This window comes from Chanodichthys erythropterus, chromosome 23 (genome assembly GCF_024489055.1).
Source record: "Chanodichthys erythropterus isolate Z2021 chromosome 23, ASM2448905v1, whole genome shotgun sequence".
In the NCBI taxonomy this organism is placed as follows: Eukaryota; Metazoa; Chordata; class Actinopteri; order Cypriniformes; family Xenocyprididae; genus Chanodichthys; species Chanodichthys erythropterus.
Window position 1 is genome coordinate 10,150,800 of NC_090243.1, and position 15,247 is coordinate 10,166,046.

General features: G+C 38.5%; 2 protein-coding genes across 22 annotated transcripts in view; one reads left to right on the forward strand and one right to left on the reverse strand.

The window, feature by feature from the left end:
- The first annotated feature begins 1,064 nt into the window (after positions 1 to 1,064).
- mtfr1 (mitochondrial fission regulator 1) lies at positions 1,065 to 5,082 on the forward strand. The gene is made up of 8 exons (XM_067377152.1): positions 1,065 to 1,203; positions 1,710 to 1,812; positions 1,892 to 1,996; positions 2,874 to 2,998; positions 3,082 to 3,308; positions 3,594 to 3,846; positions 3,942 to 4,119; positions 4,190 to 5,082. Exons 2-8 carry the CDS (start codon positions 1,777 to 1,779, stop codon positions 4,235 to 4,237), a joined length of 972 nt encoding a protein of 323 aa, XP_067233253.1. The 5' UTR covers positions 1,065 to 1,203; positions 1,710 to 1,776; the 3' UTR covers positions 4,238 to 5,082.
- Positions 5,083 to 5,267: 185 nt separating this feature from the next.
- Positions 5,268 to 15,247, reverse strand: part of pde7a (phosphodiesterase 7A) — a 53,202-nt gene continuing 43,222 nt past the window's right edge. For 4 of the 21 annotated variants that reach the window (XM_067377140.1, XM_067377141.1, XM_067377139.1 and 1 more), the window contains exons 3-15: positions 15,052 to 15,096; positions 14,524 to 14,556; positions 13,905 to 13,994; positions 12,654 to 12,805; positions 11,728 to 11,791; positions 11,423 to 11,518; positions 11,010 to 11,110; positions 10,783 to 10,914; positions 10,563 to 10,654; positions 10,277 to 10,421; positions 7,770 to 7,866; positions 7,595 to 7,675; positions 5,275 to 7,022 (exon numbers count right to left, since the gene is read on the reverse strand). In XM_067377140.1, the coding sequence (XP_067233241.1) occupies positions 6,799 to 7,022; positions 7,595 to 7,675; positions 7,770 to 7,866; positions 10,277 to 10,421; positions 10,563 to 10,654; positions 10,783 to 10,914; positions 11,010 to 11,110; positions 11,423 to 11,518; positions 11,728 to 11,791; positions 12,654 to 12,805; positions 13,905 to 13,994; positions 14,524 to 14,556; positions 15,052 to 15,096 (1,352 nt within the window). In that variant the 3' untranslated portion in view covers positions 5,275 to 6,798. Of the gene's footprint in view, positions 7,023 to 7,594; positions 7,676 to 7,769; positions 7,867 to 10,276; positions 10,422 to 10,562; positions 10,655 to 10,782; positions 10,915 to 11,009; positions 11,111 to 11,422; positions 11,519 to 11,727; positions 11,792 to 12,653; positions 12,806 to 13,904; positions 13,995 to 14,523; positions 14,557 to 15,051; positions 15,097 to 15,247 lie in introns of all 21 variants that reach the window. The other 17 variants (XM_067377146.1, XM_067377145.1, XM_067377144.1 and 14 more) reach the window with 12 other exon arrangements.

The following is a 15,247-nucleotide window of genomic DNA, read 5'->3' on the forward strand; positions in this document are numbered from 1 at the left end:
CAAATCACAACCTTGTTTGTGATCACTCCTTCTACCCAACAAAGTGCCATCTGAATTGCCACCAGAAGTCCTATCTGTTAACATTCCATAATTTCCATTTTAAATTCTGGAACATAGAATGCTGATCCAGTACGACCTATCTCTGGGATTCTTGATCCATCTGTGTATATTGGAAGAAATGCATAGTAAACTATTCTGATATATTCTATTGTTTAACTCCTAATATCATTCTGTCATTTTTGAATACTATCATGAATTTGTAAAAAACATTGCCAGCACACGTAAAAAGAAAGGCTGAATCTATTGCTACAATAATAAATGTACATTCAGAGTATTTGTTTATGATAGTCATGTTAACCTTGTGTGTGTGTATGGTTAGCTGTGCATATGGTTAGCTGTTTCGGTCAGATATGTTTGGCCATTATCATAGCTTTTACACTCCCTGGAATTAGACAGACTGATTGGAGGATATGGACTATGACGCCATGCGTTCTTGAGCAATTAGAGAGGGTTTTACTAATATTAATATTTTATAATAACTGTGATACATATACAATCAACAATTCAGAATTAAAACTTAATCAGATATTTACGTTTGTTTCGCTGTTGTTATTTTTTGTATTGTTGGAATAAAACAAATAAAAAGCAATTGAAATTTGGAATTGGAAGCCGGTAGAAAATGTAACGTACAGTTCTTATAGGAAATGACGCTGACATCTGGAAAATGTGTTTTTCCAGGCACACGCCTTTTTATATTCAGACATTGCAATACACGTTTAAAACAAGGGAAGGGGGAGCAACAAAGACATAAATTACATGTTTGATTCTATTTTATACAATTCAAGTTTTTAAAAAGACTTGGTTGTCATAGTCAACCAAACACCATAATAAAGTCATACTCGGTTACACACCTATGCATGCCGCGTGTTATGTGAGTCATAACTATGTCAAGACTGGCCAATTGAAATGCCTATCAACCACTCTAAACCAGTGATTGGCTCAAAACATCTAGGACCCACCCATTGTTGGAATATTCTCAATGCCTATTGGCCAATACTGTAAAGGCCCGCCCCTCTAACCAAGCGAGTGCATACTTGTGGAAAAACATAGGATACCGCTGGACTGGTCTGGAAAGCAGTTTAGCATAGCATAGCACAGCCAGAAAGGTCCACTAGAAAGGTCTGTTACACTACGGTTTACACGGTAAGACATCGATATTTCCCTGTAATATCCTATTAGGAATCCCGACAATTTTTGTAAATAACTAAGAGTGCGTTTAATACAACGCTGAAACAATAACGCTTGTGTTTTAGCGCCTTTTTAACACTTACAATAAAGTTTTGTAGTCCGCTGTTAATGACAAATACTCGCGTGTTTTAGGAACTAACAACTGGAAAATTTAGCATTTCAGTGATTTCTGGTAAATATCAAGGTGAACGATGGTTGTTTTCCACATAGTAACTGTTTAGGAAAGCTGGAGTGGAGACACGTTTGTACAAGATGCTCCTGAAGATCTTAATTAGCTGGTTCAGTTGTTTGACAAGGTTATGCTGAAGTTTGTAGAAAGCTAACGTAGATCTTCCAGGAACAGGATTGAGCAACCCTGGTTTACAGGGATCATGTTTTTATGCAGGAAACCACTATACTGTATTAAAGGTTAGATCATGTAAAATAAAAAAATATGCGCATAAAACATTGTTTTTGTTTAGGTTTTGACCTGAAGATGACCTAGCACAGATCCTTGATGATGAGACAGATCTGTAACTGAATCACAGGATGAGCAGAAATCATAGGCGGATAGAAATGGATCTGGTAAGTTCATATATGTACAGTTTTGGCTAAATCTCTCATCATTTAAATAAAGGAATGATTTTCTTTATGTCTCTCTCAGGCCTTATCATCATTATCATCAAAGCCTTATGGGTCATCCCGAAGTATTGTCAGAAGAATTGCCACAAGTCTCCCATTGGCACCTTGTGCTCGTGTCCATTTTCAGGTAATGCGTCAGTTTTTATTCAATCATACATACAAGTAAAAGAATATGTGTTTAGTGTATTTTGTGCACACATTTGTGTTTTAGGTGCCTGTTTTCTTATTTTTAAAATATTTAGTCTTATATTTTCTATTTTTGTATGTGTAGGTAGTCTTCATTCATTTTATTCCATTATTGTCATTGTGTTTTCCATCTTTATTGTAGTTTTGCATCTTAAAATCTTTAACGCCCTCCATCTTTGGCCTTATTAAAGTCTTCATTTTTCAGTTCTCCAGTATCTTAATGTTTCTGGCCTCTTCTCTGTTTTGATCCCATTATTGTGCTGACAATAAACAATAATGACTCACGGGGACAGGTTTCGGCTCACAATATCTAATCAAGCCTTTTCCTACTGTCTAACCTTTGAAATTATAACTATGATAACATTAAACCCACCTTGAAACTTTTATTACTGTTTCTGTCTCTCTCTCTTCTCTGCCCTTCCTTCCAGCTGTCCTGTATGTCAGGAATGCAACATGTCTGCTTTAGGTCAGTTCTCAGGTTCATTCTTGAAAAATCTAGGCCAAGAGGTTTTTATATATATATATAAATATATATATATATATAAATATAAATATATAAAAGCATGAAGTGCTTTTTTTTTTTTAGATGAATGTAATGTTCTAATTGCGCATACTGCACCTCATTAATCTCTAGGCAGTATTTAAACCAGTTTCCCTGGTGCTATTTACGTTACGTTGGCTGTGAAAACATTTAGCGCTTGCTCTGCTGTTGTAGTTCTTACATTGTTTGAGTGCTTGAGTGTCTGTGAGGGTTTGTTTGTCTTTGTGGTGAGACTTGAGCAGGTGTTGTAATTATTAACCATCATTTGGCCATGTAGCTTCATCCGTTCACTTCAGGAGCGGGTTTCCTCAACAATTCAAACGGGCCAAATGGACTTGTGGCCACACTCGCTGATGTGGGCTGGATTGAAAGAGAAGAGAGCGATGGAGCTGGCAGAAATAGGTAAAAAGCATTTCTAATTTGAATTGGAAAATGTATAAATATTGATGTGCTGTTTATCATGTATGCATCTGTATGTCCTGCAGGTCTGAGGCGAATCCCGGGTTGTTCTTTCGCACCCAGCAGCGCAGGCCCCTGAGACGTCAGCGGTCGTTACCCAGCTTGCACCAGGCTGAACCTGCACCACAGAGCCAGACAATCATCAACGATGAAGCCATTCAGAAGATCAGCGTTCTTGAGACTGAGCTGGCCAAACTCAGAGCGCAAATCGCACAGATAGTTCAGGCACAGGAGCAAAGCGCTCAATCCACAGGTTAGTTGTAGTGTTACTCAAGCATCATTTATATAGTATTATAGTACTTATTAATATTTTGAAGAAGCTTTTTATTTTTTAGCTTTTATACATGATTTATACTTTTTAAATCTTAGTGTACACTACAGTCTCCGTTCTCACAGAGTCCTGAACGCCAATATTTTAACGATTCATAAAAGATTAATCTCTGTCCGAACATCTGGGATTTCAGTATATATATAAAAATAGCATTCTGCAAGTAAATACTTTGGTATTGGTAAAGTAGCAATTTTTGTATTGGTTCAGCTCCAGCACCAGGTGGTCCCCCTGTATCCCAAGCTCCACCAATGGCTCCTCCTCCACCACCACCCCCTCCTCCTCCGTGTCCTGCACCCGGGATGCAGAGGAGCTATTCCGCCATTGACCTCATCCGAGAGCGCCGTGGGAAAAAGACGGAGCAGAACACTGTACTAGACTCCGCACCCAAAAAGCCAGAGCTTCCCAACATGCTAGATGTGCTGAAAGACATGGGGAAAGTGAAGCTGCGCTCAGTTAAGAGGTGAATGTATCACAATGCTCGTTTTGGACAGTGATATCATACACGGCTAATTGTAAATGCTTACCAATAGGTTTCATTTGTCCGTTCGTTCACAGTCATCAAGAGGACAGTCACACGAAACCCAAACCTGTTGAGCCCACAGACGCTGCAGCGTTAATCGCAGAGGCTCTGAAACGCAAGTTCGCTCACCGCTATCGTAGCGACAGCGAATGTGACAGCACTTTTAACTTGCCGGCCCCTGAGAATAATAAGACCCACGTAGAAACACCGCTGGTAAGAGAAATCACTGAATCTTTCTGACGTTTGCTAGTGCTGTATTTATTTTGTGCTGTTTCTTTTGCAGTTTGGACAGCACATGCTGAAATCAACTGGAAGGAAGAAACTTTACTAGGATGAAGCTGACCCCCGTTTCTTCTTAGTGGGTTAACCTGATGACTCAATTTAGCTAACTTTTCTTGTTGGCTCGTAAACTTTGCGTTCACTTAAGCGAGCATGCACATGCTGAAACACTACATAGTCAAACTGGTTTCCCTGTTGGATATCTTTGTAATTTTGCACTTTTGTATCGGTACATGTTGTGCCACAGTCAGTTCCATCATTAATGCCAGTTACATGGAAAAATGTTTTTATCTATGATTTTACTTGTGAGTTTTAGCTGCATCTGTTAAGGGATAATGTTGAACGAAAGCACCAAAATGTGTGTATTTTTTAACGTATGTTTGCACAGAACTTCTTTCTACTTCAAAGGTACAATTCATAATTGCTGGAAAAATCACTCATTTCTGAAACCAGCTTTTTCTGTCATGATGCAATAGCAATTATGAAGCACACTTTTGTGATCATAAATGGGGCTTAGATGGTGCTAGGTCAGTAGTATTCGCTCAATGTTGAGAGCTAATTTAAAATGCCTTTTTAGGTTGTAATTTATTTTTTTGGACATTTCTATTATTTAACCAGTTTAACAATCAAATAATGTAGTTTTGTTTCAGGATAGTATGTATAACAAGTCTACTGGCATTTAATCATACTTCAGAATTGTGTGACAATGTTTGTACCTTTTAAAAGGTGTTTTCTTTTTGCACATTTAACCTAGTCTATCTGTTGTCCATCAAAACCCAGTGCATTTGCATTATAGTTCAATACATAATTTCTCATTTCAAAAGGTTATACTGGATTTAATGTTCAGCACATACTGTAGGAGCAGTACCTCAGCAGAGATATATTTTGTTTCATTATAGATTGGTTCTGTAGTGTGAAATATCACATTCTGAATGGACTTTCACTTGTTGAATAAACCTAAAACAATTGGTGTCCTCATTTGTGTAAAGGTGTTCGACCACAACACATTCAACACATGATTGGGTCTGGTTTGAACAGAACAGCATGAGCTCATGCCATCCAGTAGAGAAACACTTTGTGAAGATTTATTCATCAAAAATGCAACTGCAACAAGTATGTATCAAAAGGTTATACGGCAAAGCCTTTACAAAATGGCTTGACACATAGGTCGTCTCCCCAAAATGGCTGTTACAACAAACTGTAAACAGTTTTTTTTTTTCTTAAATCAACAGTCTTACAGCACTTACAACAAAAATACAAATCACCTAAAATAAAGCACCTCTTCTCTTTCCAAATATCAAGAGAAGCACAAAACTGTCCATTCTGTACAGAATCCAAAACCATACACAAAAATGGAATGTTCAATGTTAAAAATCAAATCATTAAACCAATTCTCCATACTGTATATTTAAAAAAAAAAAAAAAAACTCCACGACAAAAGGCAAAGGGTCAGACAGTGCACTAAATGGACAAGGTGATGGGTTTTTAATGAAAATGACAGCTGGTTTGGTCACTTAGCTTTGTGCATAGTTTTAAGGCATTGTGTAGCAGTCTTCCGAAGAGACGAGAGTGGCTTTGAGACATTCTGAGAAGGACTTCTTATCTTACTTTACAAAATACAGAGGAGAAAGAGAGGGTGGTGGCTACCTAAAAAAGGCACCTTTACTTCCTTGTTTCTCCCAATAAGCAGGTCGGTAAAACCCTGAGCAAAATCCATGGATAGTCCGTTCAGCTACATGTCCTTCTTCCATGGTCAAAAGGGTTCATCTCTGCCACCTTTCACAGAGTGACGTTCCTTCAACACAGGGGCATTGTCTGAAATACAGGGGAGAGAGACGCAATGGAGCACAAATGGCATTCGTATGGCATCTGATGCATCACACCGGCGGGGTTGCAGTCTGACAGATTTTGTTGATCATCAGCAGTAGGTTTCGAACAAAATGTACAAGTGGTTCTTCACATCTGTGCTTAAAAGGCAATAATCACAGAACTAACATGTCTCAGTTAAAAAACAACATGTGTAAACAGTCTTCCGAGGCAGCAAAAGGACTGGGCTCTTCACATTTGTATTTTTGTACACAAGGAGGAAGATTGATTTGCAGAAGCACTGGCACACGCTCACACACACACGCTCGCACACATTCAGTTTCACACACATTGTCTCTTGGCGCAGTTGTAAAAACCTCTCCTATAAATACTCAAGGTGTTTCAAATGACTTTCAGAGCAATTCATTGTTTCAAAATGGCACTTTAAAGCCATAGGAGGGGGCTTCCTTCCTACCCCGCATTCCCTTACGGTCTTTAATCAAAGCATCGGAGGTGAATTAGTAACACCCAAAAAAAAAAAACGAATAAGGATAAATAAATACACCACAATAATTAAAAGGAAACAAAAATTGCAGCAGTAGCCAAATGAGGTATCTATGTATTGCTCTATGTCAAAGGGTAAATGAGAGTTTAAAATTAAATAAATTAAATCCACAAACAAACGAAAAAAGAAAACAAATCATCAGTGGTTGGTTCGAGATCGGTGGCGAGCAACTCAAATGTGACGCAAGATGTTTGGCTGAGGGCAGTAGAGGTGTTCTTCCCCCCAATGTGAGTGTTGGGGTGTCATGACTCTTGGCTTCCCTGAGATAAGGCTCTGGAACTGGGCTCTTCGGTGGCTCGGGCCGGCTCGGACTCCCCCTCCTCGGAGCTCCCCGACGCCTCGGGCTCCATGGCACTCCAACTCGCCTTGTTCAGGCCCAAATGACCAAGCATGGTCTGAGAGAGCCGCGTGTCTGAAAAACGCGCCCACTCTGCAAACAGAGGCTCCACCACATAAGTCATGAAACCTGGTACAGGAAAAAGAGAATCAGAGGCAGATATCACTAGATCAGCCAGAAACCTTAGAATATAGATTGCAATGAAACTGGAAAGTTGGTCAAAGTGCTACTGAAGTGGAGATAACTGACGTTTTCTCACTTTGAGAGAACGCAAATGAAGATGCAAATAAATAAAGTGTAATAAAATAAACACTTAAATGTGTATTTTGGATGTTGTTTTCTTTCCCTGAGTCTAAAAGACGACAAAATTTGGAAGCAAAATTGTCCAAAATCTTAATTGACCAGTGCCTGAAAAAACACTGGTTTTGCTTGTACTATCTTAAATCAATATATATAATATTATTTATATATATATGATTATTATAATTTTCTTTTTTTAATAGTGATTATAGTCTATAAAGTTATAAATATGGATAGTTTTCTTACAAAACTGCATTGCTTCGCTTCATAAGGCCTTTTTTAACCCCCAGAGCTGTGTGGATTACTTTGCACTTTTTTGGGCTTTAGTATTTTTTAATATAACTCTGATTTTTGGGTGAACTAACCCTTTAAATCATATAAATGAGTGTTGAAGTTCTTACCGATTTGAACACTGGCTATGGTGTTGGCTTCACTGTCACACAGTGGACTGATTTCAAGTTTATGCTTCTTTTCAATGTCACCTAAACAAGAAGAGAATGCCAAAGCACAAAGATTAAACTTTTGAACATAGTGAACTAGTAGTAAAAAAGTTTGGTCATCATGAGGACTGGGTACCTTGGTGGAAGAATTCTTCTGTGACCTTCTCACTCCATTGTTTGCTGAGCTCCCACGGTCTACATGGGTTACAGATATCTGCACACTTCAGGGCCATCTGGAACATATGAACACGTGGATTTGTTTTTAAGTCCCCAAAAGTGTACTTCTTTATTTAAAAACATGTTATGCAGTCCCTTCCACTTAAAAATGTGACTTTCACATATCTTATCACATCACAACTTTAAGTACATCAAAATTATAGTAATCAAAATTATTTTTTTATTAGTAAATAGTAGTATTACTGTGTTTTTTTTTATAATAAAAAATAATCATTAATAATTAAAAGATAATTTTGAAAATTAAATGAAAGATATTGGTAACACTTTACAACAAGGTCTCATTAGTTAACGATTATTAATGCATTCACTTTAACTAATAATGAACATTTCATCTACTACAGTATTTATTAAATTTTTGTTTACATTAATTGGCCACGTACACTGTTTCAGGAGTGACAACCGCATTTAAATCGGGAGTGAATCCCCTAAATTATCATTACATGTGTACGGAACAGGACTCTCATGTTTGGTATCCGTTAACGTGACCAAAATAATATTAAAGTGACAAAACACTCGTTATATTTTCAGCAATTTAAATTAACTTCAGCAGCTCCAGGCACGTGAACAAAAGCACCAATCTCATTGGTCGGCCAGTTTTTAACGCGACGCGTCAAACTACAAAAACGAACCAGAGGCGTTTTTTTTTTTTAAAATGACGCTTTTACGCCTCGCGTTTTTCGCGTCGGTGTGCACACTCACACGCGCGCGATATTCGTCCCGGTGTGAACAGGCCTTAACACAGTCGACGGAGGCGTCGTGTTTTGTTTATGCTTGTACAGCCTGTTTCACACAGCGCGCGCTGTTTGTGTGTTGCCATGGTCACTCACTATAAGCGTTTTTGGTCTTGTTGTTTAAGCTCGTCTCATAAAGCGAACAGGTTTATGGAGTTATTAAAGTGAGCAAACATGAATCGCGATTTTCAGCATAAAGGATTTGGATGGATAGGCTTGTGCTTTCCCTGTGATTCGCCGCGCATGTTACGGTGCACGTAAACGTCATTAACAACTAGTTGTTCAATTCGGTTCCGTACACACTGCATAGAATTTCTGTAAATGCGGTTGTCACTACCTGTATTTTTCGGGAGTTAATTCAGTTGTAGAATGCGGTTGTCACTCCCGTATTTTACCGAAGTGTGTGTGTACAGAACGCGATTAAGCACTAAAAGGTGAACTGACAGCTGAATTTAGCTGTAGTGTGTACGTGCCCATTGATAAAAATACAGCTGTTCATTGTTAGTTCACCTTAGCTCAGATCCATTTAATAATGTTAACAGATACAACTTTTGATTTTATTCATGTATTATAAATGTTGAAATTAATATTAATAAATATTTTAGAAACATTTTTCATTGTTAGTTTGGATTAACTTAAGGATTTAAAGGGATAGTTCACCCAAAAATGAAAATTTGATGTTTATCTGCTTACCCCCAGTGCATCCAAGATGTAGGTGCCTTTTTTTCTTCAGTCGAACGCAAATTATGATTTTTAACTGCAACCGCTGCCGTCTGTCAGTCAAATAATAGCAGTAGATGGGAACTTCAACTATAACAGTAAATAAAACTTGCTTAGACAAATGCGGCTCGTGACGACACATTAATGTCCTAAGACACAAAACGATCGGTTTGTGCGAGAAACCGAACATTATTTATATAATTTTTACCTCTAATACACCACTATGTCCAACTTCGTTCAGCTTCCTGTTAGTGAGGTCAAAAAACGCGTTGTGATGACGGAAGTGATGTCTCGCCCATATACTTCAATGAGCGCGAGACATCACTTCCGTTGTCAGAGCGCGATCCAACCTCACTAACCGGAAGTTGAACGATGTTGGACATAGTGGTGTATTAGAGGTAAAAAATTATATAAATACTGTTCGGTTTCTCGCACAAACCGATCGTTTCGTGTCTTAGGACATCAATGTGCCGTCACGAGCCGCAGGGTTTAATTTGGATTTGATTTTAATTTTTAATTTTTTCTATGGAAGTTTTTTCGACTCTTATTGTTCAAGTTCCCAATGACTGCTATTATTTGACTGACAGACGGCAGCAGTTAAAAATCATAATTTGAGTTCGACTGAAGAAAAAAAGTCCTCTACATCTTGGATGCACTGGGGGTAAGCAGATAAACATCAAATTTTCATTTTTGGGTGAACTATCCCTTTAACTAAGGTTAGCAAACGCAACCTTATTGTAAAATGTAACCAAGATATTATTTGCAATAATTAAGATATTATCACTTGTTTTTGGAGAATTTATCTTGATTCGCAGTGTATTTAATTAAATTAAATCTTTTCCAGTTCACTAAAGCAAACATCTCAAACGTATTATTTTATTTTTAAGTCATTTTTGCATATCACCTGTATAAGTATATATAAACCATTTTATTTTATTGAATTCGAAATTCCCACCTGCAGAACGAAATGCCGATGAGTAGAGTGTCCTAAACACAGGTCATTCTCATCCAGATGTGTCCTGAACCGGGACAGGTAGTCATTCTGTCGGCTGATATCGGTGGCCAGAATCAGTGATCCCAGCTGCCTCTCTATACTCATACTGTTAGAGACCAATTGAAGTCAGTCAATCATAAGTAACAGAGTCTTAAAGAGATGGTAGCAAAAAGCTAAGATGTGGTGTAAGAAGCTCTAACTAATATTACAAGAGGACTTTAGGCTAAAAAGAAAAGCTGAGACTGACCTGTCCTCAGCAGGAAGATGTGAAAAGAGATCAGTCTCTCTGAGCAGACCAACTGCAGACCTCCAGTGATGGTTCTCCAGAACTGAGGTATTCTAGAGATTGACACGCACGTCAGTGATGATCGACTTTGACATATTTACAAATACAGTAATTTACTTAGAACGTAAAGAGGATTATGAAGCTAATGATGTGCTTAAATCCCATTGGATGGTGCTCTAACCCGGTACAAAGCTGCAAGGTAATGGTTAGTTTTGATGAGGAAAGGCTGGTTGACTCCAGGGTGGTCCAGATCGTGTGTGGCCGCTGCCAGCAAACCTAAGAGGATGTCGAATGATGTGAGGGACTGGGCGAGCTGTGAATACAGACACACAGAGACAATCGTAAGTCTATAAGTACAGTATTCTAATTACAAGGGAATAATGGTACATTTAATACAAGGACAGTCACCTTGGGTTCTCTCAGGTAACAGTGCATGGCCTGGGTGACATCAGCAGCGTGGACTGCATTATGGTAAGGGTTTTGATTGTGGTAGTCTTCTTGAACCAGAACTTAAAACCAGAGCGCAATGTTTTAAAGTAATTCAGCAAGATACTTGTCATTATATTAGGGCTGCAGCTCATTGCTTAAATACTAAAAACTTACCTGCAATTAACTTCATATACATCTATATTTGTTTTATAGGCTTTCATTTGCACATTGTGTGGAGGAGATTACTGTGTAATAAGTATTTTCAATAAAATTAAACTGTTTTTTAAGATAACATTAATTAAAGCAAAATTCATCAGATTAATTGATTAAAAATGGTCACGAGCCCTAAAGCATTTTTATACTAAAAAAAAAAAGACATTAAAAACTCTTACCTAGAAATCGACGCACTTTAACCATGTCTAACTGGAAGAGTTCGATGAGGCCATACTGGTTCAGCAAATGAAATGTCAAGAAGATGAGACTGTTTCCTTAAAAACAACAAAGAGCACAAGAGGAATGAGGATTTGGGCAAGGCATTGCTTCGTCCTCAATATTGCACATGCATTGTTCAACCAGCAGGTGGCAGTGTTCACAACAAAAAGTGAAGTACATTCACACTGTGTATTGCTACAGTGGAGGGAAAGCACAATACTCACAACATACAGATATACAGGTTCTTCAAAATCAAAATATTTACCATTTGTAAGTCTGTCAAATAGGAATATGTCAAAATTCCAGCTTCCAACCTTTTCAAGCATACACTGTGAGAAAATAAAAATATCAACAACTTGTTTTAAGAACATGTTACAAATACTGAATATACAGATAAACTAAAGTCACTCACTGCGTCCGAAATCAAATACTTCCCTACTATATAGTATGCGAAAAACAATATGCCAAAAGAGTAGTATGTCTGAATTCATAGTATTCAAAAAAAGTAACTTTACCCAGACAACCTAGTAACGTACTTATGCAGATTCTAAAGCGCGCATTTGACGGACACTTTGCTATCCCATGAAGCCACAGAAGAGGATTTGTGACAACTGACCCAGGTAGGTCATGTGACTAACATGGTGGATGTAGTACATCCGAATTTCATTCATACTACCTATATCAAAGTCCCTTTAAGACAGGTCATCTCACTCGGCGGCCACCTTTGAAACGCCTCTCGGGCATCCTGGGCATCATGCAATCTCTTTGAATGGGGAAACATCAAATTCTCCAAAACTGTTCGCCAACCTTACGATTAAGTTTCATATTTGAAATCAACAATGAAATCTAACAACAACCGGCTCAAAAATTTAGTTTCTAAACGCTCGAATCATGACAAAAAAATGTATTTTTCAGGCTGGATCATGCTCTTCAGAGGCGCGCGTCTGACTGTTTCTATAGAAACCGGTGATTCTAACGGCCGCCGAAGTGACGCGATGACTTTACCAGTCGGCGATTGGCTCTTATTTAGAAGGCGGGACTTATTCCGCCATATTGCGCGTTACACTTTCTCCCATTCAAAACAATACGAGTGACACATCTTGTGTTATTCTATAGTCTTACAAATTCAAATGTAAGCGATTTCGGACACATTGACAGTTTTTAGCAAAGTGTGTGTTTGTTAACCCATACCTTTGCCTGACCGCAGTAGTCGTCGTCCAGTATGTGGAGGGGATTGAGGTGTGGCGCTCCTCGTAGCAGACGGGACGAAAGCAGGTGTCGCTGGAAACTAAAAAGCCTCCGGATTCTCCGAGCTGGAATCGACCCTGCTGACTCAGCACGGGCTGCACACACACAGGCGAGAAAGAGAACATGGAAATTCCATGATGCAAGATGCCGGATCCTCAATAATTAGTAGTATCTTCAATAATTAAGCAGAAATTTAATTCGCATTATAAGCATTTAGTGTCTTTAGCTTTGGTTCCTGTTAAAATCACCACCCCAGCCCCCATGACTGGAGCCCCTGCTGTTTAAAAGTTTGGTTGCTATCGTTGCCTACGAGAGGTTACGCCTGACCAAAACACAAAAGGCAAGAACAGTCCGAAGAGAGTCTTTAAAACAGTGTTTCATTTCACCATCACAAAAGAGCAATAAATCTTTTCATGCGCTCTGTGTATGTTCTCCTAAATTCAGTTCAACTAACGTTAGTCCTATTAACACAGAACGACATATGCACCACGAAAACTGGGGAAAATATCTTTAATTAGGTTAGAATATATTCATTTGGTTGGAGGGATAAACAAATGAAGGAATTTTTAATAAATAATAAAAAGTAAATACACAATTTTCATATTAAAAAAGGTGCTAAAGAGGATGATACATTTTTGCAATATTACTTGAAACTGTCTTTACTAACTGATAAAATACTATTTATTAGGTGCACTGAAAGTAATAATATTAATATACATCATCTGTGCACGAGATAGGGCCTTAAAAACATCAGGCAATCGCGTAAACGATTGGCCATCTGGCTTGTCATTGCCATCGCCATGAACTAAGATGAGTGACAGCTTTTAGTGATTATAAATGTGCTGCTCTCGCTTTCTAAGCGATATATAATCGGTTCAGAATTTGAATAAATGTTGTTGTTTTTCATGTTTGACCAGTGGCCACTTACACTCAAAGGACTCAAACACTTTCCTCATTTGCAATATGTTATGAGTAGCTCATTCTTTAATTTTGTCTAACTTTTGATTTTCAAGACTTTTTTTGCATTGAATCAAATACTGTAACAATTAATTTCAAAGCTGGTTCAAAGCTTCAATCATTTTCAAATCCCTATGGAGAAAATGAAAACTTTCAGAACAAAGCATCCCTGTTGCACTTTGCTACACAGAGGTAGGAATGCGTGCATGTGCTGGACGGTCTTAATTCGGTACTTACAGTGCAAAGTGCGGAAATCGACGCCCAGGTATGGGTGCGAGCCTCTTCGTTCAGGTTCAAATCCTACCTGACTTCTCACTCTCACATCTCCTAGAAGGCATCAACACACAGGTCCTCAAGAGATTTGTTAGCAAACACAACATACAGCAGGTTACAGGCCTGGCTACAGGGGGACAGAGACACAGACATACACACACCGCCGATGGATGGGAAAAAGGGAAGGACAGACCATGCATCGCCATGCCAGAGGGACTTATGCATTAGTATTCAGACGGCTAGGAGCAAAGGAGGACGCATGGAAGAAAGACAAGCTTGTGCTTCAGCCCAGGACAGAATGGAGAGGAAATCAGAGGGACTTCAACGAGGCTGGCCAAAGCTCTAAAGTCACATCTGTTAAAAAGTCATTCAATAGGCCTTTTCATCAAACTCTGGCTGTGTGTGTGTGTATTTGCATGGAGAGGGAGAAGGAGGGGGACGCATAAACTTTTACTGAGTAATGGCAGCCTCCAACATGTCAGTCACTACTGATTGGAGTTCATGTGCAGTAAAAAAGTAGTCAATGTGTAAAAAAGTCAATAAACAAATAATAAAACAGCCTCCCACCAGTATATTTACTTACTTGAAAACAGCTGTTTGAATATTACACAAGCCCCTATCAAAATACCAAAACTGTGAATTACAATTACATAAAAAACACTATTAAAATGAATTGACAAACATGAGTTTCAAATGAAACAGAAAAAAAAAAAAAAACAGTAATAATTGAAACGGACCGACCGTGTAGCACAATGTCACACATGCAACAGGCGAATCATACATTTAAAAAAGAAAAAAAACAGACGGAAGCTATTCGGACATGCAGAAGAAAAGCCGCGGAGGTCGAGGAAGCAAGACCACATCCAATTTATTGAACCAAAAGTGCGCCCTTTTGTTTTGCGCCAAACCTCTCGTACGCAACCAGAACTCATCTCCTGACCCACAAATATAATTAGAAGACATTTTAACGTGAGAAATGCCACTGATTAGACTGTGCCCACTGATGCAGGTCTTTAAGGAGGAATGGTGTGGAAGAGTTATTAAAGGGAAAGGCCGTGAAAGCGAGTGAGTGGGTTTGTCTCTCCTGGTGGTGAGATGTGTTGGTTCATACCTGGTGTAAACACGAATGAGGGTTTGATTGTTTTGTTTGTCACAGCTTAAAAACAAAACAAAAAAAGACATTACGATCAAATATTAGGTCAGGGTTAGCTTTACTGGGTTTCTGGCTACATGCTTGAAGAGGTGATGTTACTTAACGTGTAGATATTCCAGGTTGTTATGATGTTCTATCGCTAATTCATGGTACA

Excerpts from the sequence above, each read along its gene's own strand:
- mtfr1 (XM_067377152.1), top strand. The coding sequence starts at position 1,777 with ATGAGCAGAAATCATAGGCGGATAGAAATGGATCTG. Across the intron at positions 1,813-1,891 it reads GGCGGATAGAAATGGATCTG|GCCTTATCATCATTATCATC; the intron begins GTAAGTTCATAT and ends TGTCTCTCTCAG. Across the intron at positions 4,120-4,189 it reads CCCACGTAGAAACACCGCTG|TTTGGACAGCACATGCTGAA; the intron begins GTAAGAGAAATC and ends TTTCTTTTGCAG.